The sequence below is a fragment of the Erithacus rubecula genome (assembly GCF_903797595.1).
Source record: "Erithacus rubecula genome assembly, chromosome: 3".
Lineage (NCBI taxonomy): Eukaryota > Metazoa > Chordata > Aves > Passeriformes > Muscicapidae > Erithacus > Erithacus rubecula.
In genome coordinates, this window is record NC_136689.1 from 48,943,528 (window position 1) to 48,969,752 (window position 26,225).

At 39.5% G+C, this 26,225-nt stretch overlaps 1 protein-coding gene across 1 annotated transcript in view; it reads right to left on the reverse strand.

Annotated features, from left to right (window-relative positions):
• Window positions 1-26,225, reverse strand: part of CNTNAP2 (contactin associated protein 2) — a 1,078,336-nt gene that overhangs the window by 188,092 nt on the left and 864,019 nt on the right. Inside the window, exon 15 of the mRNA XM_079302400.1 lies at window positions 2,037-2,193. Within this exon, the coding sequence (XP_079158526.1) occupies window positions 2,037-2,193 (157 nt within the window). The remainder of the gene's footprint in view (window positions 1-2,036; window positions 2,194-26,225) is intronic.

The window sequence follows — 26,225 nt, forward strand, 5'->3', positions numbered from 1 at the left end:
TACCATTCTGACACAGAACCAAACCTACATCCCTCCTGCCACACTGCTGTAGTGCCTATGATTGAGTTGGAGTCATCTGATTTTGTATTATTCATTCTTTCTCTATAATTCTATTTCTGAAGTTTGGCAGCATGTGTGATTACCCTGTCTCTAAAATTGGCTCCTCTATATCTCTGGTGTCCTGTGGTTCATCCCATATCATAGCTAACAGTATTCTGTTCTAACAATGTCAAAACTTAGGGTGGCAATGTCTGTGTCAATATTTGATTTTCCACATCCTAAACTATAATATTTGCAGGGACTGGAAGGTTTCCTTTATTACTCTATTTTCATATTTTTCATACGTCATTCTTGCAGATCCCACCAAACAGGGTCCTGCTGCTATCCAGAGGGATCTTCACAAGCTGGAGAAGTGAGTTCATAGAAATACAAAGAAGTTCAGCAGTGAAGAGTGTAAAACCTTGCACATGGGGGAATCAACCCCATGCACCAGTATATGCTGAGAGCCACCCAGCTGGGAAGTGACTTGGCAGAAAAGACTCTGAGTGTTCTGGTGGATGCCAAGCTGAATGTGAGCCAGCAATGTGCACTTAAGGCCAAATAGGCTAATGGGCAAAGTTTTGCCAGCAGGTTGAGCAGGTTGGGGGAGCCATCCTTCTCCCGTGTTCAGCACTAGTGAGGCCACATTTGGAGTGTTGGGTCCAGTTCTGTGGTCCCAGTAGAAAAGAGAGATGGAATTACTGGATGGAGTCCAATGAAGATGGACTGAGATGACAGAGGGACTGGACTAGACATCTCTCCTATGAAAAGAAGCTGAGGCAGCTGGGGCTGTTCAGCCTGGAGAAGGTTGAGAGTAAAAATCTGTAAAAATCTAATGGGAGGGTTAGAAGCAGATGGAGCCAGATTCTTTCCAATGGTGCCCAGGACCAGAGACGATGTGCACAGGGAAGCTGCAGAGCCCATCCCTGGATTTATTAAAAATTGCCCATAGTACCGGGCAACAGTTTATAAGGTGACCCTGCTTGAACAGATGGTTTGAACTAGAGGAACTCAGGTCACTTTCATCCACTCATCCACAACTATTCTGTGGTTCTATGATTCTTCCTATTTTCTTTTTTTCTTTTTTAGCCCCTGACATACCACTACAGTTCCGTAGCTCTACATTCATTAATAGTAGCAGAATTTCTCAATTAACCTCAAACAGTTTATGAGCCAGTATTGATTCAATTATCCACAAGTTGCTATTAATGGGAGAAATGTTCATAAAAGTATGGTTTCAATATGTCACTGAATATTACATACCATGTAAAATATAATTCTGCCTGTCATGACAAAAGAGACACAAATGATTAAGGCTCACAAACCAAGTGTTGTAAGACCACAGAGAGGGTCTTGCTTGAAATGATGATGAGCTTTATGCACTCTTTTCACGTTTATGAAGAATATCACAGATGTACGTTTATTTCTTTTTTCTGCCTTAATTAATTAAATTACTTCCTGCAAAGCCTGGTATCTTCCTCTGAAATACAGAGCCTCATTCCAGAATATGCATTGAGTCTAGTTCTTAACACATTTTTCTCATGAAAGACAGATAATGAGAGTTGGAGATATTAGATGAGTAATTTAAAATGCAGCAGCAACACTCTAAAAATGAGAGATTTTGGAAAAACCCATGAAGTTGCAGAGATAAAATTAATTCCGTATTGCAGTATAACTGAATCTGATGCAGATAAAGTTGCATAGGTGGCCAAAATTATGGTCTTTCCTATGAGGATTTGCTTTTACAATTTTAGCATTCTTTTCTATAGCTCAGTGGGCTGGATACCATAAATACAATGCATATATTTAACAGTCACAACCACCATCAATAAAATGGAAATCAATGTGTGGGTTGACATGTTGTAGGAGGGATCACAAATATAACGTTTTTGCCTTTGTTCTTTGGTAAGAAAGGAAATACAGAGAAAGGAAATATAGAAAAGAGATATACTCAAAGTTATGGCAGTGTTGGTCTTGCCTTCTTGTGCAGCACTCACCATTGCTTATAGTCAGCATCGCAGTTGCAGTAGTACTTGGGGTCAGTACAGTTGCGTTCGATGCCGCAGGCACATTTTTGAATGCCAGGTCCTGATCCGCCCCAGTAGTAGTGCTTCTCATTGGCTTTTCCAACCCACCAGGTATATGGATTCCCTTCTGCAAGGAATGAAAATACAAGGTTATGGTGCATCAGAGGGGTCGAGCTCCATAATGCATTAACTGAGCTCAGATGTTTAATATGCAAATGCTAACAACACATAACTGGAGCCATCCCACATTGCTGGGAAACAAATGAACTCCTTTTTACTAAAGGTATTCAAAGGACACATAAACAGAACACATTTTATTTTCTGTATTCACACAATTTATAATGACAGAAATTAATTATTTTTTATCTTATATGCTCTTTGTTTAGCTTTTTAATTATACTCTGTATAATGAGAATATGTCGGCAGATTCCACAATTATTTTTCAATTCATTTCAAACTCACATATTAAGCTATCCAATGGATTATTCCAATATTTGACCTTGAATGCTGTACAGGAAAATGTGTTTGTTTATTATTTATTTATTTATTTATTTATTTTCTAAACAACAGCTTTTAATTGAAAATTATTCTGTTGTCACTGGAAAACAAACATCACACTCTCTCCAGCTGGTGTTAAACAAAGCATAAATAGATATTATCAAACTCCAAAGGCATCTTAACCACTTTTAGAAAAGTATATATATTTATAATGTAATAGTTTAGCAGAGAGGTTCTGAACTTTGATTTAATCATATATATTTGCATTGGGTCTGCAACTGGATATTTTCACATACTACTCAGAGCTTATTCCTAATCCTTTTGGACTAAGACTTATGTGTAAATAAATAAATTAATTAAAAAAAAACCCACCTCTAATTTATAATTTGAAACAATACTCTTACTGAAAAATTATTTTTTTCCCTCTGGTTCAGCAAGACACTCAAATATGAACTTAACATCAAACAAAAATTAGTAACTTAATCAGTATCAATGTACTTAATGATTTTTGACATTAAAAAATAATGATTTAGCTCAGCCTATAAACATATTTTAAAAAATGTCTCTTTTCCCTCATCTAATTTTCTGCTGGCAATTTTATATTAAATGAATATAATCTATGGAATTTACTGATCAATAAATTTTATCAGTAAAATCCTATATAATATATATCTGACTTCCATAATTTTTTGTTTGTACGTCCCACATATCCCTCCAAAACTAGAGGCATAATCTTTAAAATAGCCATTTCACAATTAGATTTAATCATCTAGATCTTAAAGCTACTTATTCCAGACAGAAGTTAAAAGTCATTCTCACCAAACTCTCAAGAAAATTAAATTCTGGAGATGAAGAGAACAACCAAATATCTACACATGCTTAAAGTGTACCAAACCCCAAAATGCTCAGCTCTCTGAAAAGAGTTCCTTTACTTTGTTCAATGTATTTGAATTGTTAACATCATATAAGATAGCAAAAATACAGTAATGTGAAAAAATTGGTGGCAGCTGAAGGATTTTATTAGATGTTGCTGTGCTGCACTGTATGGCCAATCAGCTTTAGCGCTAATGCAATGGGTGTGGTAATAGTGTGACTTTATTCTAGACTCTGAATTGGTCATTTTAGCTTCTGTGACTCAGTTATCACAGAACTAAGTGCTGCAAGTTAGAAGAATGTGTCACATGAATGCTGCAGCAGAATTCCCAACCTGCAATACAATCTAGCAGTTCTGAGAGTACATAGCCCTGGATTACAAACTATTATTTAAAAAGCATTTAAGGGTAAATGTCAGATTTACACAGAGAATGACAGAATTGCTTTTATTAATACAGGATTCAACTACAGAATTAATGATATCTGAAACTCCTATTTTACATTTTTTTTTTCAATTTCATCTTTGAAGTTAGTATGCTGTGGTGCTAATACTGCTGTTTTGACTGTTATTCAAAATTCTCTTTGTTTACATCCTTTCTGTCAAGTGAAGTCAGCAAGTAATTTACTGGGAAGCAAGACTGCTAATTAAAGCACTAGGAGAAAAAAAATTACTTAGAATTGTCAAAAAGCAGATAAAAAATTCAGAAACAGGTAGAATGATTAAAGCAGATGAAAGTGATGGCAGAATTACAGACCATAGTGATGGCTGTCACGGACCACTATGACACAAATGGGGCATGTTTGAACTCATTTATATGACAATTGATGTACAGTTTTAAACCATGAGTGTACTGTAGCATACACAGACCTGTTTTTCACACCTATTTTTTTTAGTGTGTTTAGTGGTGTGTTTTTATATATACTAGCAAGGGCCCATGTTTCCTCATTCTGAAGACCAACCCTCAGGCTTAGGAGCACAAACTTAGGAAGAGCCTAATGTGTATGTTTAAAATTTCCAGAAAGGTCAAGAACATAATGTATGATTTTAAGGGGTTTGCATTCAGCACATATTCTGCTAGACATCCCCACAAGCCATAACCTCTGCACTGCCTTGTGAACACCACCCAAGACTGATTGCCTGGCATATTTTCCTAAGGCTTGTAACAGAGAAGAACTTGGTAGACAGCTCTCATTAGCTGGCACCCATGCAGTGGGACATAACCTCAGGCACAGGACTAAGATGTGCCTCACATCAGACCATTTTGCACCACAGTGGTTCACAAGAGGTTCTGGAGCTCCTTTACAGTCTATAGTTAATAAAGGGGGTGGAGACACTGTTACATCCCAACTGTTGTGTGTCAGTCAAACCAAATGAGAACAGCCCTTTACAGTCTTCCTGCTTTGTGTCAGTCAAGAAAAAGATGAGCAGTGTTCTGTCTAAAGTTCACATGCTTCAAACTGGTAATGCTATGCTAAGACACTGTTATGACTGAGCATAGCAAAGAGTAAAACCCTGTAAATAGAGAGATTAACAAAACAATAGCAAGGAAAGGCTGGAAGGGAGAAGAATGTATCATGCAGGCAAAAAAATTTATAAATAGGATCACTGTTCCTCTCTCACACTTCACTCTCATTTATACCTCTGTAGTCTCCTTTTGAGTAGGTAAATATTTCTGCTCAGGAGCCCTTTGCTTTTTTTTCTGCTTTGGAAGATTTTGGAAAATGCTAATCCAAGTAGAAGGAGCAGTGCAGTCCAGTGTGAAGAATGATCATTAATGTATGTAATTTTAAGTATCAGACTATTTTACCAAAACTTACTATTTTGCTTAACTATCAAAAGCATTGGTCTTATGGAATTAAGAGTATATAAATTCAATTTAAGAACAAAAATAGTAGTTTTCAAATGTATTGCAAGGAGAAGTCGTACAAGAAAATATTTCTTCTGGTTTTTTTAAATTACCTTTTTTTTTCTTATATATAAATTTTGCGTTATGGGAAGCTTTTTAGTTCTCATTGATTGAGTACTTTGCCCTCCTCCCCCGTAGCTTTTGTAGACAAACAGCATAATGAGAAGATGGAGGAGGAAAGAGACTGTCTGTCTGCCAGGGGATTTTGATTAGAATAAAGCCTTAATGCAGAACTACTTTTTGGGTACAAACCAGCTCTCCTTCGGAGCCTGCTGTGTGAAGTGACCAGGATGCCTTTTCATGTCTGTTCTTGAAGGGAAGCCCCTTGCAATATTTTGTGTGCTCAGCACTCAAGTGACTTAGCAGAAAATAATGACATGATCAGAGTAAGGTGTGGATCCCAAGCAAAAGGATAAAGATATCCAATTTTTAAGTGATCCAGTAACCTCACAGAAGGAACAGTCTTCTAAGGACAAAATGGCCAATGTCATTTTATTGGGGACTCCAGATATATGAACATGGCTATATTTAAATCCCTGAGCAATATTAGGCCAGATTTGCAGTTATTACATCAAAGTATGTAAAGAACCTGATCATCAATGTTTTCTATCAAGTTCTCCCATACAGAATATTCAAGGAAAAAGTAAAGATTAAAGAAACTTTTCAGTATTCTCACAGATCACTTCTTTGTAATCTCACAGTGTCATAAAAAAGTGATTTCTTTTTCATCTCGTAAATGTATCTTTGTGTGAACCATTTCATTTAATATAAAACCATATCCAACAAAAGTTAATGTAGTATGAACAGAACTCTTAATAGTCAATAATATATTTATTTCTAATATAGCTGAACAGTCTCAAAATGTATCTTTTTAAAGTGCACTTTAGCTGAAGCCTCAAAATGTATAACTTTTGAAAGTACACTTTATATTCTACTGAGCATTTAATATAAACAATTGTTTTTATTATTTTTAAATGCGACTGGTCAATTAAAATGCTGCTACTTCCAACATTTTAGGAGTCTTATTTCTAGGTGTTCAGTACTAGTAACTGAAGCAGCAATACTGAGAGAACTCAGGGAACTAAATTAAGTGGACTGATGCTTCATGGCACTCTGCATTCAGAGGACTCCATTCAAAATACAGCCCTCAGAATGCTGATGACTGTATTTATATGCAAAATACCTGGAGAAGCTAAATATGTCTCTTCTATTTGCTCTGGAAATTTCCCTGACATCTATATGGTCCTTAGAACCAAAGGAAATGGTTAAAAAGAAAGTCTAGGAATTCTTTCAAATAGAAGTCAATGGTCAAAACCTTTGAAAAACAAGACCAGTGAAAATTACTTGTTAGGGACCCTGTCTAGTTTTAACAACTACATTTAGCTATTCCCTGGAAGCAATTTGGTGTTCATTTACAGGACTGGATAGCTCTGAATTGAACTTTTAAATGTTTTATTTTAAATGTGTCCTTTCCCGTTTCCATTAGTATTAGATATCCCCATTAAATACTAAGGAATGTCAACAACAATTACAGTATTTTGTATAATCATTATTATTTTCAGAAAATATTCCTTTGTTCAATCTTTTACTTCTTTTTTAATGGAACAGCTTGAATTAATTGCCCAGTAGTTGTTATTAGCAGAATAGAACCAAAGACATTTTTCAAAAAAATACTGCAATTTTGGACATCTGAAGCAATCATAGGTAGAAATGAAAGCTATTTCCCAGAGTTAATATATGATGATGAAATTAAACACAAAACTTAAAAAAAAAAAAAATTCAATTTGCACATATGGAAAGCCGGGCATAATTCTTCTATTTTTGAATAAAATACTTTCTTTAGCATGCATTTTGCATTCAGCTATGCTATAACACCCTGTACATCTAGCCTCACACAAGGTCAACTTGATTTAAGGTCATGGTTCATTAACACCCGTGCAGGAATTCTGTCTGCTATTGCAGAGAAGAAACAGACACCAAAAGAATAATTTTGTCACTGTTTGAAAAGTTCAGCATGCTAATATGATTGTGCACTTCACAGCTTTCACCTTGCTTCTTATTGCCAGCTTTTTTTCTTCTCACCATCAGCAGTATCTATTCCACTCAGGTCAAGTCTTCTTAATGAATATTGTGAGCCCTTCATCTGAGCTTTTGAAGACTAAGTATTTTGGAAAATAATCAAAAGTGGTTTAATGTCACTCACACATCAAGTACATCCACCTGTTCCAGTTTAGGATACTTAAAGTCAGTGGTGTCATGGCTGGGTAGGCTTTTCTGGCCTAGTTTATTTTGTGCTGATTAGATTTTTCCTCATCTTTATTATTATGTGCATGCTTAGGACCAACATGAAGCTGAGTAGACACTTTGCAGATTTGCTTCCCCTGTCTCATGTCTTGTGAAGAGTGCACCTAGACTGAAAACCCAGCAGATGAGGAGTTTCATGGCAAGATTGGACATTACCAACTGAAGATGCTAAACTGTGAGAGATTCTGCACCTGCTTGCAATTCAGGTGGATTATGAGCAGCTTCTGTCAGTTTCAGTGACCACCCAAAGGGCTGAATTACTTGAAATGGAGAAAACAGAACTCAGAGAAGAGTCTGGCAGGTCACATTTCCACATTTCAATGACAGCACTTTTTTTAGAAACTGACTATGGGTGAACCATCTAAAATAAAAGGAGAGTTCTTATATATCTATATGTATTGTATCTATATCTATATCTTATATATCTATATGTATTGAGATTATTTTTTTGAAATAAATATTTTAAATTAAATTATTTTAAATTTAAATATTTTAGACTTTCCATTTCTCCCAGCAACACTTCTTGCTCACTAATGTGCTGTGCAATATGTACACATGAATTTAATATGACAATAGCAAGCAAAGTCAATGCTTATGCTGTTATTCTCATTTTGTTAAATGATAAATCACTTGTCTTTGCAAGCAGTTGGGAAAAATATAAGGAGTGCTTACTATTTGTGAATAGAGTTTGCCCCAGTGGCCACTATTCTAATGACTAAGACTTGAGATTTGTCAAACCCTCACAGCAATATGAAAGAGGCATTTGAGCACACTGGAAACTTGGGGCAGAAAACAGAAATTCAAAAACCTTCCAACAAAAGGAAAAGAAACTAAAAGTACCCTTAGCCACTTCAGAAAACTAGGAACACCTAATTTATAGCTACTTGTGCATTTAGTGGAAGTATAACCTGAAACTTTCAATTTACTATTTATGATAATTTTCATTTTAGAGGCACTCACATCTGACTTACTTCTTTTTTCACAGTGCTAGTATCAATTTTTTTTTCTTTTCTTTTACTAAGACTAGTCTCAAACATTTGTTTTCTTTACAAGCTTACTAAAGTGGTTGGTCTATTTGACAGCACTACTTATTTGCAAAAACTGTTTACACTGCTTGAAAATATAAGATTTAAAGACAGCCCAGAAAGAGAACTCTGAAACATGCCTTGCTTGTTAATAAAAGAATTGATGTGATGTCTGAATTTATGGCATTTTAAGGCAACAGTCCTTAGAAAGAAGTGGTTGTGTTTTTCCCTTTGTAAGATATTCCGAATTAAGCCATACTCCAAATGTAATCTATGAAAGGGAAATATTCTTAAGATTTTAATAGAAAATGAAACTAAATATTGTTAAATACTTATGAAAAGCATATAAAATGTCAGTAACTATTAATACAACACACCCTATTTACGGTTTTCTTAAGAGCACATTAAGAATTAACTGCTGTCTCCTTTTCCTCCACAGTCATAAAGTAGTGCATTTTAAAGTGGAGGTAAAGATAACCATCTTCATAACCCAAACTAGAAGGACTTCCATGACCTTCAGTATCAGGAACTAAAACCAGACATCTATATGTCCCACTAGGAGTTCTGGTTTTCCCACTCATTGAGGTAGAATAGACCCCTGCAAAGGGTCTCATTGCACTTCTTAGGCTTCAACTATGTTTTGGTGCGTAAGAAGTGGCCAAACTGACAAAAGTGCAAATTTTCTCATCTATGTCCAGTAAAGGCAGAAAAGGAAACCTATTCAAGTGTCTGAGAAACAAAATTACTGCCTTAATCATGACCATGCCTCAGGCAAGATGGTCATTGCTGTGTTCTTCAGTTCATCACAATATTCTCATGTGACTTATATTTGACTGTTACTTTTTCAGAGAACTTATTTTATACATGTATATATCAGTCTCAAAATATAAAGCAGCAAATACAGTATCTTTTCCTAGGTAATAGATATTTAGCTAAAGCATCTTTTCAGCCAGGCTATATGGGTAGTCCTGGTTACTGGGTCTGTATTTTTGTTCTAGCATAACCCATCCTATGTCAGTGCCTGAATCCACAAATATGTAGCAAAGACAACTTTTCTTTCAGAATTAGCAACCTATAAAAAAGATCAGGAGGGAGAACTGTCATATTGATGTCCAATGACATCTTATGAAAAAGCTGTCTGACAGCTTTATTTTGCCATTGGAGAGATTTACTCCTTGCCCTAGCTCATGAAAAGCTAGTACAGTACAAACGATTTTTTCCCTTGTCAAAACTTGTATTCCAAGCTGCAGCACTACTAACCAAGCCTGACTTGTTATTTTTCTTGGAATTGAGTCTCAGTGGTGAGATTAAGCTGGGGAAAGCAGCTGTCAAGATGTCCTTGTTTGCTACTATTGGCTGAGATTTAGAGTGAATTCATTATAAAATCACTACAGTCCCTGCTATCCTTAACAGTGTGGTGTGCCAAACTTGCTGTTGTTGCAATTAATTGTGTACTGTAAATTCACTGGATCATTTAAGGCCCAAGAATAAATGTCTTAGCTTGAGGTAGTGCTAAGGAGAAAAACAAGTATTTTCAAAAAACTGTCATTTGTGGAATAAAAAGAACATTTACAGACATAAATACTCAATAAAACCCAGTTAATTATAATTTTTACTATGTGTTCTGAAAGAATGGGCTTATGTCACTTTCTCTGTGAGGAGGGCACACAGGAGAATCACAGAAAGTGTAACTGCAGTCAGAATTGGAATGGCTTTTCACAGCTAGGACTATCTGAGGTGGAAAAGAGGACAGCAACAGCAAAGCTGGCTAAGTCCCACAGCAAACTTATAACACACCCTGGGGTCTGCCCAGCCAGGTCGTGACAGAATGCACATGTCCATGTCATGGTCTTGCAAAATAAGTCAGAGGATTCCATGATTTTGTTGTGTGTTTTTATGACCAGTTGATAAGCTTATCTCTAGCCAAACCTGATGGATGGGTAAGCAGCATGCACATATACAAGTAGCCATTAGCATTGAAATTCTGCAGATTGATACAGCTAAAGAGTCTGGTTTATTTGCCTTCTTAAAAAGGATATAAAAAAGCCTAGGAACTCTCCAATGATATTTCTAGTGAAAGGATGACTTTTGAAGTTTTCTGCCGCCACAGTCTCATTTTGTGACAGAGTCCCATTGGAAGGCTTCAGAAATTGTGATTATTGGCACAAAAATGGCTAATCTTGTAAGTAGTATGTTTTATAGGGAGTGTAAAATAAAACTGAAATTATTTGATCAGACTGAAAGCAAAAAGAGGATCACTTAAAGTGGTGTCCTATATATTATGTGGCAACAGGGCAAAAGAAAAAATAAGTTGTGTGAAATGTGATATAACAGAATTGTATTCATGATCTTATTTTTAGATTAATTCCCTTGCTGTTAACATATAATGAAGACCATCTCAACATTCCTTAAATAAACTTAAAATAGTTGAATATTTCTTGGGATCTTGCTTCACACACTCGCATAGCAATGCCTTTTACCTACACAGAGAAGGAAATGGGTAACATTCTTATGTGCACCTACATCATCCAGCCCAGAATATCTTACTGCTCCATTTTGTCTGACTTGCAGTAATAGCCTACATGGAACTAAACATGACAACTCCCTAAGAGCCAACACCATAATTTTACTAACAAATGAACTAAAACTATCAAGATCCCAAGGTAAATTAAAGTACAATCAACATAAGCAGAACTGATGCAAGTTTTTTGCCAAATGGTCTTTCCTTGGAGGTCCCATATCTCTTGCAAGTATTTCTCCTTTTGAAATGTTGCTCCTTGCTACCAAAAAGAAGTTTAAGTTGAAAGAAAAAAGACATTATGAGACAGAAGGACTTCAGGCTTCTCTCCATCCATGTGAACTTAGTATCTGGCACTTCATACAGAACGTGGACTGTGGCACTGTTGGAAAATGGTTTTGGGAAGCAAAAGGTTTTTCTTTTGTTGATGAGAACTGCTGCAGCTGCTACTGCTGCTGTTGATTTTCTTTCCCCACTGACCTGTCTGAACATTCAGCTTTACTTCTGTTTAATTGTTCCTCTACTGCTGTACTGGAAGCAATGAAATCATGACAATAACACTGATATTATTAGATTTAATACAAATGCATGAGTAACCTTTTAATGGGTATAGTTAATACACACATTTTAGAAATTATATGAGACATTAGTGATGATGCTGCTGCTATAAATAAGTTAATTAAAGGGGTACAAATTTCAGTGTGAAAGGGAACAAGAGGGGGACTTCAGATATGTGTTGTGTTACCTACAGTTTACTCTGGAGAAAACTATCTTTACATCCAATTCTGGGACCATAAATCAAAATAATCAGAACCCTTTTTTAGGCTTGTGTTTTGCTATTTAGACGATTTCTCTTCCCAGTCAGGTTGGGTCTCATGGCTACTGTAAAGAACTATGTCTCTATTGATTTCTAGAAAACAGACACACTTATTGATCCAGACTGACAAACAGAAATGTTAGGTGATGTGTTTCACATTGTCAAGATACCACCTCCTACAGTCTGTGCTCAGGGCAGTCTTTATCCTTGCTGAAGCCTGCTTCATCAGCCCATTCAAGCTTATTAATTCTCACATGTGGGTTTCACATTTCTCTATGGGAAAACTGAAATTGGATAATGATGTACTTCACTGAAGACATAATAAGATATTATGATAATATCTTATTCTATGAGTTGAAATGACATTTCTTAACTATCATTATATACTCACAGGGCAGAGGAATTATGCTGGTGCAGTGTATGGAGTTCCAGTTGCACTATTAACAGTAGAAACACAACTCTAATTTCACTTGCTTCTGAAAAACTTGACTTGAAAATCCTACATTACTGCACTGACATGATGAATTATTTCCCCTGCTTTGTATGCTTAAGCTCCACACTCTAGAGGGAGAATGACATATTGGTAAAGATAACAACAGCAGTGTTATTTCCTGTGGTCAAATCTTTGCACTCCTTTTGCTCCAGCATGCAGTTTTCTTTTGTGAGGATCAGGAGTGTACATCCCTGCATTCAAGGCCAGCTTGCTCAGAGAGGTCTTTTAAAAGACTCAGCTAACTCTGAAGCTTCTCCAAAATAAGCTGGATGATGCTTTAGCAGAGGCTTCCTCCCAAAAACTCTGCCACTCATTGGGGGCCCCTCCCTTTCCTGGAGAACTTCTTTCCAGAGTGTTCCCACACATGCAACACTGCAGGCATTGCAGCCTTGGACCTCTCCAATTTGGACCTAGGCAAATGGGTTGCCTTCTGGGCTGACCTTGAACCTGCCTTGTCACTGTGGACTTACCAGTGACTGCTGGGCTTTGGACCTGGAAATTGTCTCTGACCATGGCTTGACATGGAAATGCCTTCTTCAAATAACAATAATTAATGAGAACCCTTGATGCACACGATTCAGAAACAGTTTACACTGAGAGAGTGTTTTGGATTTATTTGGCCTGTTACATGAGTGTCCTGGCTCCGGCCAGGACAGAGTTGATTTTTGCAGTAGCAAAAGGAAGAGCATGGCTGAGACATGAAGGTTGTTCTGTACCACCCCAAGTCATTGCTGGGGCTGTTGGGGAAAGGGTCCCTTCCATCAGAGGGGTAGAAGGAATGGTGGAGTAATGCTGGCTCCAGGCTGGAGGAAGCAATTGGGTAGTGCCAGTTCCAAGCAATCTCATGTGAACTGTTTGTCTCTCTTGCACACTTGTTATTGATACTGTAGTTGTTATGGCTTGTTTCCTTAACTCATTGCTCTTTCCAGGAAATTGCTCTTATCTCAGTATGTAATCTTTACCTTTTGTATCTCCAATTCTTCCCTTCAGCCTGCTCCTGAGGGAGGGAGGGAGGGAAAGGGGGAAAGTGAATGAGTGCTGCTTGTTTGGAGTTTCAGTGGGAACACTAAATTGAGGAATACGATTCCTAAACCTGAACAGTGTCAGTAAAATAGCATGCAAGCCCCTTCTTGCCATAAGGAAAACATGGAAGAAGATTCAAAATAATGGACTGAAAAAGCTGGTTTAGATTGATCACTTTGAAGGGCCTGAAACTTATCATATGGAGCCCTTCTTGACTTGTGAATCACAAGCATTTTGCAAGAGGGATGTCCTGTTGAATCCCAGTTCAAAGTCTCTCCCTCAGTGGACAGGCTCCACAAAGCCCAGAGCACTGCTAGCTATAGGAGTGATGTTTGGGATATGAGTTTGAAAACCCTGGAGTAAAATGGTAAAAAACAAATTGGTTACACTGTCTAAAAACTTAGAGTGAAACAGAAGTTACAGTTGTTATGGAATTTCTCACTGTAGCAAGCAAAGCATGAAATGACCCACCAGAAGAAGATGAAGTGAGCCATTTTTAAGCTAGAAATAAAGTTCAGTGAAGTTCATTAACCTTTGGCACAATTTGCTGCAAGTTAAGATTCTTTACAAGTAAAAATTTGTATAGTGAAAAATAACATATTTTCTAAAATATATGCTCTATGTAAAGAGAAAATGCCATGCATGCTTTACATTTGAAGTCAGAATAAATAATCGTAAAAATCCCTCCTGGCCTTTGTGAGAGTCCGTCCGAGCCTCTTGTCTGTGTCTACCCAACGACCCTCGCCTGAGGCCTGCGCTGGCCAGGGATGGGAGGAACGCCAAGGGACTGTTCTGCAGGTGATGCCTACCAGGACTGGTTTCTCATGACAACTAATCACAGGGAGTTTACTCAACAAGCTCCCACAGATGAAAGAACAATGGACTGGTCAGTATGGGCTGCCCTGCGTGTGTTCATGACGACAAAGATGGTCTGATGTGCCTTGAAGCGTCCTGTTTCCACCTGTTCCCCAGCGTAATGAGCTCCACATACAATAGTCCATAAATCTTCCCACCTTTTGGCCAGAAGCCACTCGCTTTGGGAAAGGACTATTACAGTGAGCTTTGCAAAGGAGACCCCCGAGATCTCCCCGGACGGCAACGGACATCTACTGGCTGGCTCCACGAGGATTCGTCTGCCCGTCTTGGTAGCTATAATCCTGACCCCCTTTTCTCTCTCTCTCTCTCTCTCTGTCCCACTATCGCATTTTGGTTGGCACTAAATAAAGTGCATTTCTGTAGAAGTATACTGGTTTTGTCCTCTGCTGTGTCTTTTGCGCTCTAAGATCCATAAAAGAACCAGTCGCGACTCGCTCTTGAATTGGGCGGACCGTGACAGCCTTATAATCTTTTCAAATAAAACAAAAGTTGTTTGCTACCCGTGAAAATTACTTGGAAGCTTTAGTGATGCAGAACATGACTGGTTTTCCATTTGTACTTGCTATATAATTAATAAGATGGATACCCCATAATTTCTCTGCAAAGAGCACTGGATTCCTGTTCAATTTTGAAAGTGGAGCTTAGGGTTGCTATTTTCATACTATGCCGCATTACTTAAGTTCTGACTCTGAGAGGCTCCTTTTTGTCTCATATTTCACTGTCATAATTTGATCCCTGTCCAGTGATGCTTCAACAACACAAGGCATTGCCACAAAATTCTCTCCTCGGTCTGTTAAGGTTTGATCTACCTTCAATTTCTGGTCAAAATTTGCTTCCTGCAATGAACAGAGCAATGTAGAATGGAAGGGACATCCAGAAATCATTTACTCCCAACCTCTGCTCAGAGTGGTATTAACTTAAAGCTTGAATAAAAGCACTTGCAGGCCAGAAAAATATCCAGCATCTGGGATTTCACAACCCTTTTAAGCAGCTTGCTGCATTGGACCACTACTCTCACAGTAAAGTATTTTTTCGCTTTAGATAGCTGGAATTTCCTCTTTTGTACTTTTTTTCCTCTGCCTACCTTAAAGTCTGTTTCTGACTTCTACAAAACCACCCCTTAAGTAACAGAAGACAGCATTTAGTTCCCTCCTTAGCTTTCCATTCTCCAGCCTGAACAAGCCCAGATTTCTCTGCTTCTACTTCTGTATTATCTTCTCTACTTTCCAAACCATGTTCATAGCCCTACCTGCTACCAACTGCCTCCAGTTTCAAATCCAAAAGTGGATTGTTAAACTACATAAGTATCCTGCCAGACCACTTGCACAGCATATAAAGCTTCCTCTGAGAAACAGTTGTTGGGGGTTGAGTGTTTTTCTTTCAATTGAAAGAATTTTTCCCATTATCATGCCAATGGAGCTGACCGGGTTACACCCAGGATCTCTGATGACTCCAGACAAAAGGTGTCAATTGCCGCAGCTCCCGGAGGGGCCTCTGAGGCTTCCCGGGGGAGAGGGGGACTCGGGTTTCCGGCGAGCGAGGAGAAGGACACCCAATCTTCAGCCCACGTGGCCAAGCACAGGAGAGCCAGGCGGTCTGTGATCACCTGCTCTGCATCTGCCCCGTTCCAGCCTCCTGCCTCTGCAGACACAGCTGATCACCCGGACACAAACGGTGAGCGAGGAGCCGCCCGCTCCAGCCCGTTCCCACCTGAGACTAGCGTGGACACTGCCGCTCCCCCCTCTCCTGCCTCCATTCCCGCCTGCCCTCGACAGCTCCAGGCTGGGACTAAGCACAAAGACAGCGTGCTTGCATCTAAAGGGTCTGACACCGAGTTATCTATTCTGTTCTGTTAGCAATTTTAACAATTGCTGTTGTTTTCTGCTTGTATGGTTAGATATATTAGTAAAAGAGCTGTTATTCCCACCCCCTTATCTCTGCCTCAGAGTCCTTGATTCAAACAAAACTTGGGGGGAGAGGAACCAAAGTCTCTATTTCAAAGGGAAACTTCTGCCCTTACTGGCAGACACCTGCCCTTTTAAACCAGGACAACAGTCTAGCCCACTGGCCACTCTGGTATTAACTGTGAAGTAGCTATTATGAGAGTTCATATTGTCCCACCATTTTTGACATAAACATTAATTAGCATTAGCTTTTCCCTGAGGAACAGCAGCTCAACTGAACCACTGGCTGTGACATTCTGAGCCTGGCTGTTTAGTTTTCTGCTCCCTTATGGACCAAAAGACTGATGGTTTTCAGGCAAGAGAGCCTGGTATGAGACTTCTTTTGCCTGATTTTCAGATATTTATAGTTGATCTGACAGATTAATTCATGTTTGAAGAGTCCTATGTTTTCACATGTAAGATTTTCTTACTTTTTTTTTTTTTTTTTTTTTTTTTTTTTTTTGTGACTATTGGCATGTTCTGTTTGGAAGAACTAACCCTGTAAATGAGATTATATTAGAAAGTACATGTAACTCTCAATGTTATGTAGAGTGCCTTTTTCCAATATCTTTCCCCTACAAGTGAATGACTTAACCAAGTTTATTATGTGACACAAGTTATCAAGGTTTTGAAGTATTTCCATTAATATGAACTCATATAGATGTACTTGCACCTAGCTTTTAATTCTCCATGTACACTAAAAGTCTGAGAAGACACCACTTAAATGGTTTTTAAACCTTTGGGGAACACACAGAATGATCACTGAATTATAGGTACTTGAAATTGTATGCCTAGAATTGCTGTTTACACTATAGTTAGTCCATATCCTATCCCATTCCAGAACAAAGATGCAATTTGAGAGAAGTATTAGAATTTTGCAGCATCTGTGCACGACATACTGCTACTTTGTATATAGTGACGAACCTTTAGTGAGAAACTGGAAAAAGCTACAATTTTGATACCCAGAAAGAAGCACTAAACTAAGCTGCACAGTGTGGACTTTAATGGGTGAGATCCAGCAGGATCTGCAAGCTGTGGACCTGTTAATCAGTAACTTATAAAACTGATTGTACATTCTGTATTAAATGTATATTTTATTTATGACTTACTGTGTTCACTGAGTCTTATCAGCAATGACCAGCTGCTGCCTCTTCTTCACGTCTTAAACTCTGTCAGTTTCTGGAAAAATAGAGGTATTGTACAATCTGACCTAACAGAACTGGCAGCTGTGAGTCTGTTTTATTGATGGATTATTTGAACAAACTACTACCAGGTAAATTCTGGCTTCAGACTGGACATATTTATTTCAGAAAGGGAAACAGATTGAAGGATGGGCAAGGAGTGAAGCAGCAAAAATTAGTTTTGCACTATAATGCAGATTTTTAAATTTATTCATAATAAATAACCCATTGCTCCAGTAGACTAATTTGGTGTTTCTCTGAGCAACATACCCTTAAGATATTTTGAGCTGTGTATGAAGCAGAATACATTCTTATCTCTGTGCTATCCTGTGATAAGGTATGAAGTATTAACTTTGAAAGAGCTGGAAACCAAACTCATCAAGAATAATTTTATTTGTCATTTTTATATAATCCATTTCAAACTGCTCAGGTCTATCATGCAGTAACAATAGCTTTATGACTCCTACTACCAGAGCACAAATACTTCAAAGAGATGGTGGAAAAGGTACAGATTTGGTATGAACTCAATCTGCCAGTTGCTGTGGTTTGGCCACAGCTGTTAATTAGGCATCACATAGCTGCTTTCTCATACACACCCTGCCCACGTTGGGATGGAGAGAGAATGGAAAAAAGGAGTTAAAACCTATGGGCTGAGATAAGAACAGTTCAATAATGGAAACAATAACAAAACCAACAACAATAATAGTAATAATGTAATAAAAAGGGAGGAAAAAACCCCAAAGAAACCAGTGATGCACAGTACAATTCATCATCATCCACTCACCAGTACTCAGCCTGCTCCCAAGTAGCAATTGGCATCTCCCAGCCAACTCCCCCAGTTTATACACTGAGCATGATGTTCTATGATATAGAATATCCCTTTGGCCAGTTTGGGTCTTCTGTCCTGGGCTTTCTCCCACACAGCTTCTTGTGCACCTGCTCCCTTGACAGAGCATGGGAAAATGGAAAAGTCCTTAGGCTAACCAGTACCTAGCAGCAACTAAGTTATCAACATTATTCTTGCACTAAAGCCAAACCAGAACACTGTACCAGCTACAAGGAAAAAGAAGAACAGTATTCCAGCTGAAACCAGGACACTAGTCCAAAGACAATGATGGATTAACTTAGTCTAGGCAGGTTTTGTCCTACCTCCAGTATTGCCTTTCTATGCAACTCCAACTCTGTTCCAACTGAGGTACCACCTGATTTCTGTAGGTGACAGCAAACCAGCCTGAGTGCATGAAACTGTTAACTGCATTAGCATCTTCTTCAAAAAATTCAAATGAGATTCAGTGATGTTCACCTGCCTGAACTAGATTAAATATACATTTTTGGCTCATCCAATACTGCATAAATCTGATACTAATCACTGTGAAACAGCTACAAAAAGACTCTTTGCCAGGTTTCCAAAACTATATTCCTTGATCCAGACAGAATCATTGATTACTGCAAACATAAATGATCTAAGAGAAACATTATAATCAAAGCTCAGGTCTATTGTTCCAGAAGCATGCCAGATGTTTATTTAAAATTTGGACTGACAACATAATAAAAAGAATGAGAGGACTATTTAAAGCAACACCTCTCCAGGAAGATGCTATGGTATAGTAACTTTATCAGGCAAGATACCAAACAATAGTTATCTACTAGGATATTAGAATGTGATATTTTGGTTTTCTAAGTTTATAGTTTTAAAAAAAATGCTCAGATTGTTGTGATGCACTATTTACTTAGAACCCTACAACACAAAGTAAGGAAATTTGGTCTTTGCCCTATTCTTTCAATAAAGCATTTACTTTTGTTGTAGAGGTGATCTCAGAATGAACACTATCACTTTAATTTGTCAGAAATGGAACAAAAACTTGCCATTGTGTGAAGAAAAGATAGCAGGAAAAATCAATTTATTTTTGGGGAAAGGGCAGAACACATACATGCACAACTCATGTCTTTTATTAAAGGGATCAGAACTCTTCTCCTCTGCAATCCCTACATCCAGCCATTCACAATGGGTTTTCTGCAAATGGAATTTCAAGACATTTTAGACGAGGCACTAGTTCCCTCTATGCTACAAGGAAGATGACACAAATACCTTCACAATGAATTATAGGGTATTTCTGACCTCTGACTGAACAAATCACTGAAGCAATGAATGTAGGTGATAACAACAGATCAATTTCTTTGGAGGAGACATTATTTTCTCCTCTATGCTACTATGCAGAATAAAGATAGAATGTAATATATACATTCTTCTGTACAATTCTTGTCCAGTGAATTGGCAAAATCTAACAGCCAAAGCACTACACTGTTTTTTATAAAACGACTATAAAATAAAATTTTTAACTAAGGGGCATAATAAGTGAGACACAAAAACATGCATTTGAATATATAATAACTAAAAATATGGTAACTAGGATGATACTTAACTGACAATTGATACATGGAACACTGTTCAGTTAGTGTTTGCTGAACAATTACTTTCCTAACTCCACCATGCTTTGGTCACTACTTGTCAAGGTTCATAGATGTTATTGTTTTTATAGTTGTTACCGATTGCTGGGATTCAACTGTGAAGAGTGTTACAATGGGCTCAGACCAGCCTTGAAGAAATTAAGAGATTTGGCCCTGTGGCGACAGGTGTGTTAAGGAATAAGCTGATGGCTAAGAAATTCTCTTGATAAAACTGAGGATTCCTTCAAAGCTTTGTCAAATAAATGCTTATTTTCTTTGTGAATTCTGCATCTAACCTCCACTTAATTTTTTTTTCTCTTAACCCTTTTTCTGCCTTACCTTATTTTTACCTTTTTTTATTTTTTCTGTATAGATTTTATAGTTGGAGAGAGATGAAAATTAAAAAGGAGAAAAGCAGTGGTTAACACAAGGGATAGCCAAACTGTCACAGTTTTCTGCTTATCTATTTAGGCAACCTCAGAAGATGGCAAAGCAAAGCCAAAATGAAGTAATTCCATATCAAGAGAAACTGCAGGTGTCTCATTAAATCTATGTATGTATGTACCATGTTCAGAAACAAGGCAGATGAAAAAAGAATTCAAAATGGGTCCCTAGCTTAACGGATTGCAATATGTCATATGTGTAGATATGCATGTATATGTGTGTATATATATATATATATATCTAAAAATTTCAAAATATAGAAATATATTGAAATATATGTATATAAATATAAATATATGTATATAAATATAAATATAAATATAAATATATACATATATATATATATATATATATATGTACACTGTATACATGCATGTTGTATTTAATATACTTGGTCTGTGTAGCAGTAAGAATGGCATCTCCCTGACTTCCCTTATACCCTGTCTTGTGGTTCATTTCTTTCCTCTCCCCTTTCCCCTCCCTCCTAAACTGATTGGCTGGGCTCTGGTTTTACTCTGCACCTGGCAGGGGGTTTAAAATCCAAGGCCCAGGCATTCCCACTTTATCTCTTCTCCCTGGAAGCCATCTGGAATAAAGCTAAGAAACCACTTCTTAGTTTAGGGAGAAGGAGCCTCTTTTGTTCTTTTACCTCGTTCCTGCAGGGCTCTGGGCTTCCTTCTAGTAACTGAGCTAACCGGAGGGAAGCTCAGATTGTCCAGCAATTGGCGCCCAGAATGTGGTGCTTAAACAGCCCACGTGTGGCTAGGATCCCATTTTAAGGATTTATTTGGCTTTTTGGGCTGGTCAATTACCTCCCACACCCGGGAGTTGCTTTTTGCATGGCTCGGGTATGGAGGATGGAGCCAGGAACTCACTCCAGCACCAGAGGGATCGGCTCGGGAAGGAGGACTTTTCACGCAACTGCATGACAGCCGAGGTCCACGGGACAGGTGAGAGTCCCTCATGGGTGGTGGGGACCCCAGGATCCACCCCTAGGAGCGGGGAGGGGATTCCCCACCGGACTAGTAGTCGCGCAGCGATGGTGGGAGGCATTTGGACCTCGGTGTGGCTGGAAAAACGTGGCCACGTGGTCGGCATTGTGTAATCCTGACCATGTGGTTTCCCCACTCCCTTTCTCCTGGTTTTTGAAATTGAAACAGAAAGAAACTCTTTTTGTTTGTGTGGATATTGCGTGAAAAGGTAGAATATTGTGCAGATTGCTTTTTAAAACATCAAAATGGGTGCACAACTTTCTGCACATCAAAAGAGTATATTTTCCCAGTTTAAGCAAATTTTAAGTGCTGAAAAAATTGCAGTTTCAAAAAAATGATTAGAACGTTTTGTCTGCTGGCTTTTAAAATTCCAGATTTAGAATTGCAAGGTATAAATTTGGTTTTATTTTGGGATAATATAGGAGATTTATTAACATTAAAAGTTGAAAATGGAGATAATACTGCATCTCTGTTTCTTCCAATTTTCTTAGAAATTCGCAAAAAATTGCTACAAACAGAAAACAACAGACAGGCCCAGCACAGCGTCCCTAATTCCCCATCCCTTTCTCCAAACCCCTCTGCCCCTAAATTGGAGGGGTCTCGCGGGCCATTCCCAGAAAAGCAGGACACCCAAAATATTGGCATATGTTCTGGGCCCCCAAGTTCACCCCAAGACCCCGGCTCTGACAATCATGCACAGATTGTCAGAGAATCTTCCCTTTACCCTCCTCTCCTGCCTGTATTATCACAATAAAACTGTTTTGATAGCTTTCCTTCCTCTCAGAACATTGACTATGTGGTGGGGGTTAGTTTTCAAAATGGCAGCAGCCACGTGTTGTCTCCTTCTTCCCTAAATCCCTTTCACCCTCCTGTCCCCTCCCCATTCCCCACCCCCCTCTGCGTCCCCTCCCACAACCCATTCCTGTCCTTGGCCACCCCGCCCCCTCCCTCCTCCATATGCCCGCCCCTCATGATGTCACCCTGTGACCCCCCCCCCTCCCCTGCTTCGATTTCACAGGCCTGCCCCCAGGGTTGCCGTGGGAACAGGGGGTGGGGGAGGCGGGGTCCACCCTCCAGCCTGCCGTGGGAGTGGGGAGGGGGGGCGGAACCCAAGCAGTCTCCTGTGCCGGGTCGGGGGGAGGGAGGCAGCCCCTTCCCGGGACTCAGGGGGAGGGGGGTGCCCATGCAGCCTCTGGTACTGGGGTGGGGGGGAGGGGGGCCAGCCCCAGGGGGAGGGGGGTGGGATGCTTCCTAGCTCCCAGGGGAATGCCTGCCCCCTGCTTGACACAGGAATGGGAGTAGAGGAGGAGGGGCCGGCCGTCCAAGTGGGGAGGGAGGTGGGGTCTCTGCAACCTCTGAGGGGGGGTGGGGGTGTCAGGGAAAGAAGCCAATGCCTTCCTGGGCCCCAGCGGGTGGGGGGTGGAATGCCTCCTGGCTCCCAGGGGAATGGAACACATGGAAAATTCCCTGAGTGTCAGGACCATGAAGAGGAAAATATATCCTTAGCTGCTCCTGTAATTTATATTGGCAAAAGAAATAGCAAGAGTGTTTATCAACCATTGTCTTATCAGGATAAAAAAGAAATTTGTAAAGTACAAAGAGAATTTGGCAGAAGCAGTGAAAATTTTAAGGGCATGATGAGAGCCACTTTTACTTCAAATGAGATGATACCTCATGATTTAAAGCATCTTTTCAGGTGTTTGCTAACTCCCTCAGAATATTATTTATGGTTTAATATTTGGAAACGTTCTTTAATGGTTCTTCTAACAGAGCTTCACCAAAGCCCTGACAATTCCAAAGATTCTGAAGATAATGATCATTTATGTGGTGAAGGGAGTTGGCATTGCCCTGAAAAACAAACTCGAGTATTATCTAAATTTATTTTAGATAAAATTTGCAATATAGCAGAAAAAGCTTTGAATCAATTACCAACAACTGAAGTAACTGGTAGTTATATTAATGTTAAACAATATGCTTTTTAGAATTTTTTGCAGTTCATAGATTGACTTCGAGCGCAGGTTGAAAGACAAGTGCATGACCCAGCATTCCAGGCAGAATTGATAAAGGAGATGGCACAGAGAAATGCTAGTAATACCTGTCGCAGAGTTATTCTTCGACTTCCTCTACACCCCTCTCCTACCTTAGCACAAATGATAGAAGCCTGCACCAGTAAAGCTGAATTGTTCAGTGCACCAGAAAGGAATCCAAGGCCAGCACCATCCAAGTTTACAGCAGCTGAAACACCACAAGCGAGGAAGCACCTAATGCCACTGGCACATATCACCTAATGCCAGCTGCAGCACATCACCTGCTTCCAGTGCAAGATGCAAGGACATTTCGCCAGAGACTGCCCCCACAACCAGAAACAGAAGAAGCCAAATAAACAAAAATCTAGGTTTACAGTGTGTGTCTGCTATAAATACCATCACGCGCAAAGATATAAATACTGCAGGCACTACTCTGGCAAAAGCCTCTCTCTTAAAAACAAAGGGGGAGGATGGGATAAAGTGTGTGGGGGACCAAAACAATTTAAATGTTAAATGTTCGATTAACAAGGTTGGGCAGCCGTGTGGCAGATTCAGACTTGTAACTACCAAAGGATTTCATTTCAGGTCTACTGATTGGACAATTATTACAGTGGATCTGTCAAGCAGCTTAGTAGACGTGATGGTATTTCATATGGAAATGGAGAGTGAGTATTTTATTGTTGGGGACACAGCACACACACCCTTAGAGATTGAGGTGGCTCACATGACCATGAGAGGAAAAATATCCTGCCTCATAATATTAGTGCGCTGTTCTCAGCCACCATTCTACCTGGGTGAGGGGCAAATCTTAGCCCAGGCCATTCCCATTCCAGCAGAGGTCACAGCAGATGGAAAATCACCTCAAGTTTACTGGATAGAAACGGTGGGTGAGGAAAAACCCTCTTCGGCATGCAACCTAAAACATGGATCAGACCATCTCCATGTGGAAGGGGTGCTTGACACAGGGGCAAATGTGACGATCATACCTGAAAGGATGTGGTCGTCACATTGGGAGTTGCAGCCTGTGGCTAGAAAAATCCAAGGTGTAGGGGGAATCAAATTAGCAAAGATATCAAAAAACATAGTGCAAATTGAGGGGCCGAATGGAAAATTAGCTAGTGTCCCTCCATTTGTTACAGATTACAAGTGCCTCTTCTAGAGGAGAGACAGCATGTCCCAGTGGGGTATTAGAATGATTATCCCTAAAACTCCTTGGGATTTTTAGAACTGGCCATTGTGGAGCACCCTGCCCAAAAGTTAACATGGCTAGATGACACCCCAATTTGGGTAGCACAGTGGTCAATGAAAAAGGAAAAGCTAAAGGCGCTCAAGGAGCTTGTGGAAGAACAATTGGCAAAAAAACACATTGAAGAGACAACAAGCCCTTGGAATTCCCCGGTCTTTGTAATAAAAAAAACAGGGAAGGAAAAGTGGAGATTATTACATGACCTCGGAGAAATAAACAAAATAATTCAGGACATGGGTTCTCCCTCAACCTGGGATGCCATCCCCAACAATGCTTCCCCGAGATTGGCAATTGGCTGTATTAGATAAAGAGGTTTTTTTTTTTTTTCAAATCCCCCTATACCCTGAGGATGCCCCAAGATTTGCTTCTCAGTTCCCTCCATAAATCGAGAAGCCCCAATGATGTGGTACCACTGGAAAGTGCTTCCACAAGGTATGAAGTGCAGTCCTTCCATCTGCCAGTGGTGTGTAGCCTCATTGCTGTCCCCTGTGTGTGCAGAGAGAAGGGAAGCTATAATCTTACTTCACATGGCTGATGTGCTTGTGTGTGCTCCCTATAACCTGATACTCCAACACACACTTGACCTAGTGGTTAAAGTTTTAACCTCTGTTGGATTTCTGCAGGAAGACAAGGTTCAGAGGATGCCGCCTTGGAAGTATCTGGGCTTGGAGATTACTGCACGGACCATTGTCCCACAGAAATTGGAAATCAATTGTAATCTCAAAACCCTAGCAAATGTCCATTCCCTGTGTGGGTCTTTGAATTGGGTAAGGCCCTGGCTAGGCCTCACCAATGAGGACCTAAATCCCCTCTTCAATTTATTGAAGGGGGGGAGAGAGAGCTGGTTTCTCCCAGGGAACTGACCCCAGAGGCAAAAACTGCAATCGAAAAGGTGCAAAAAGCATTGGCAGAGAGGCAGGCTCACCATTACCAGCCCGAGCTGCCTTTCAATTTTATTGTTTTAGGAAAACTGCCACACCTGAATGGTCTAATATTCCAGTGGATCGAGGGGCAGAGAGATTCACTCTTAATTATAGAGTGGGTCTTCCTTTCCCATCAAAGATCTAAGACTATCACTCAGTCACAAGAGCTGATGGGTCAGTTGATTCAGAAAGCAAGGCTGAGACTGTGTGATATGGCTGGTTGTGACTTTGCATGCATTCACCTCCTGGTCAAACTTTCTGTGGAGGGAAGGAACTCTCCTGAAAGGCTGACCAAAGAGATGTTTTAGCACCTGCTCCAGAGCAATGCCAGCCTCCAAATATCTCTAGACAGCTACAGTGGACAAATATCAGTCCATTGCCCAGCTCATAAGTTGTTCAATGAGGAATTCCACCTCATTCCTTGTGAAAAGAGGAGTCGGAGACCACTCTAGGCTCTCACAGTGTTCACAGATGCATCAGGGGCCTCTCACAAGTCAGTGATTACTTGGAGAAACCCACAGACTCAGCACTGGGAAGTTGATGTTGAGTTTGTGGAGGGATTGCCCCAGGTAGCTGAATTGGTTGCAGTTATGAGAGCCTTTGAGAAGTCTTCAGAGCCAT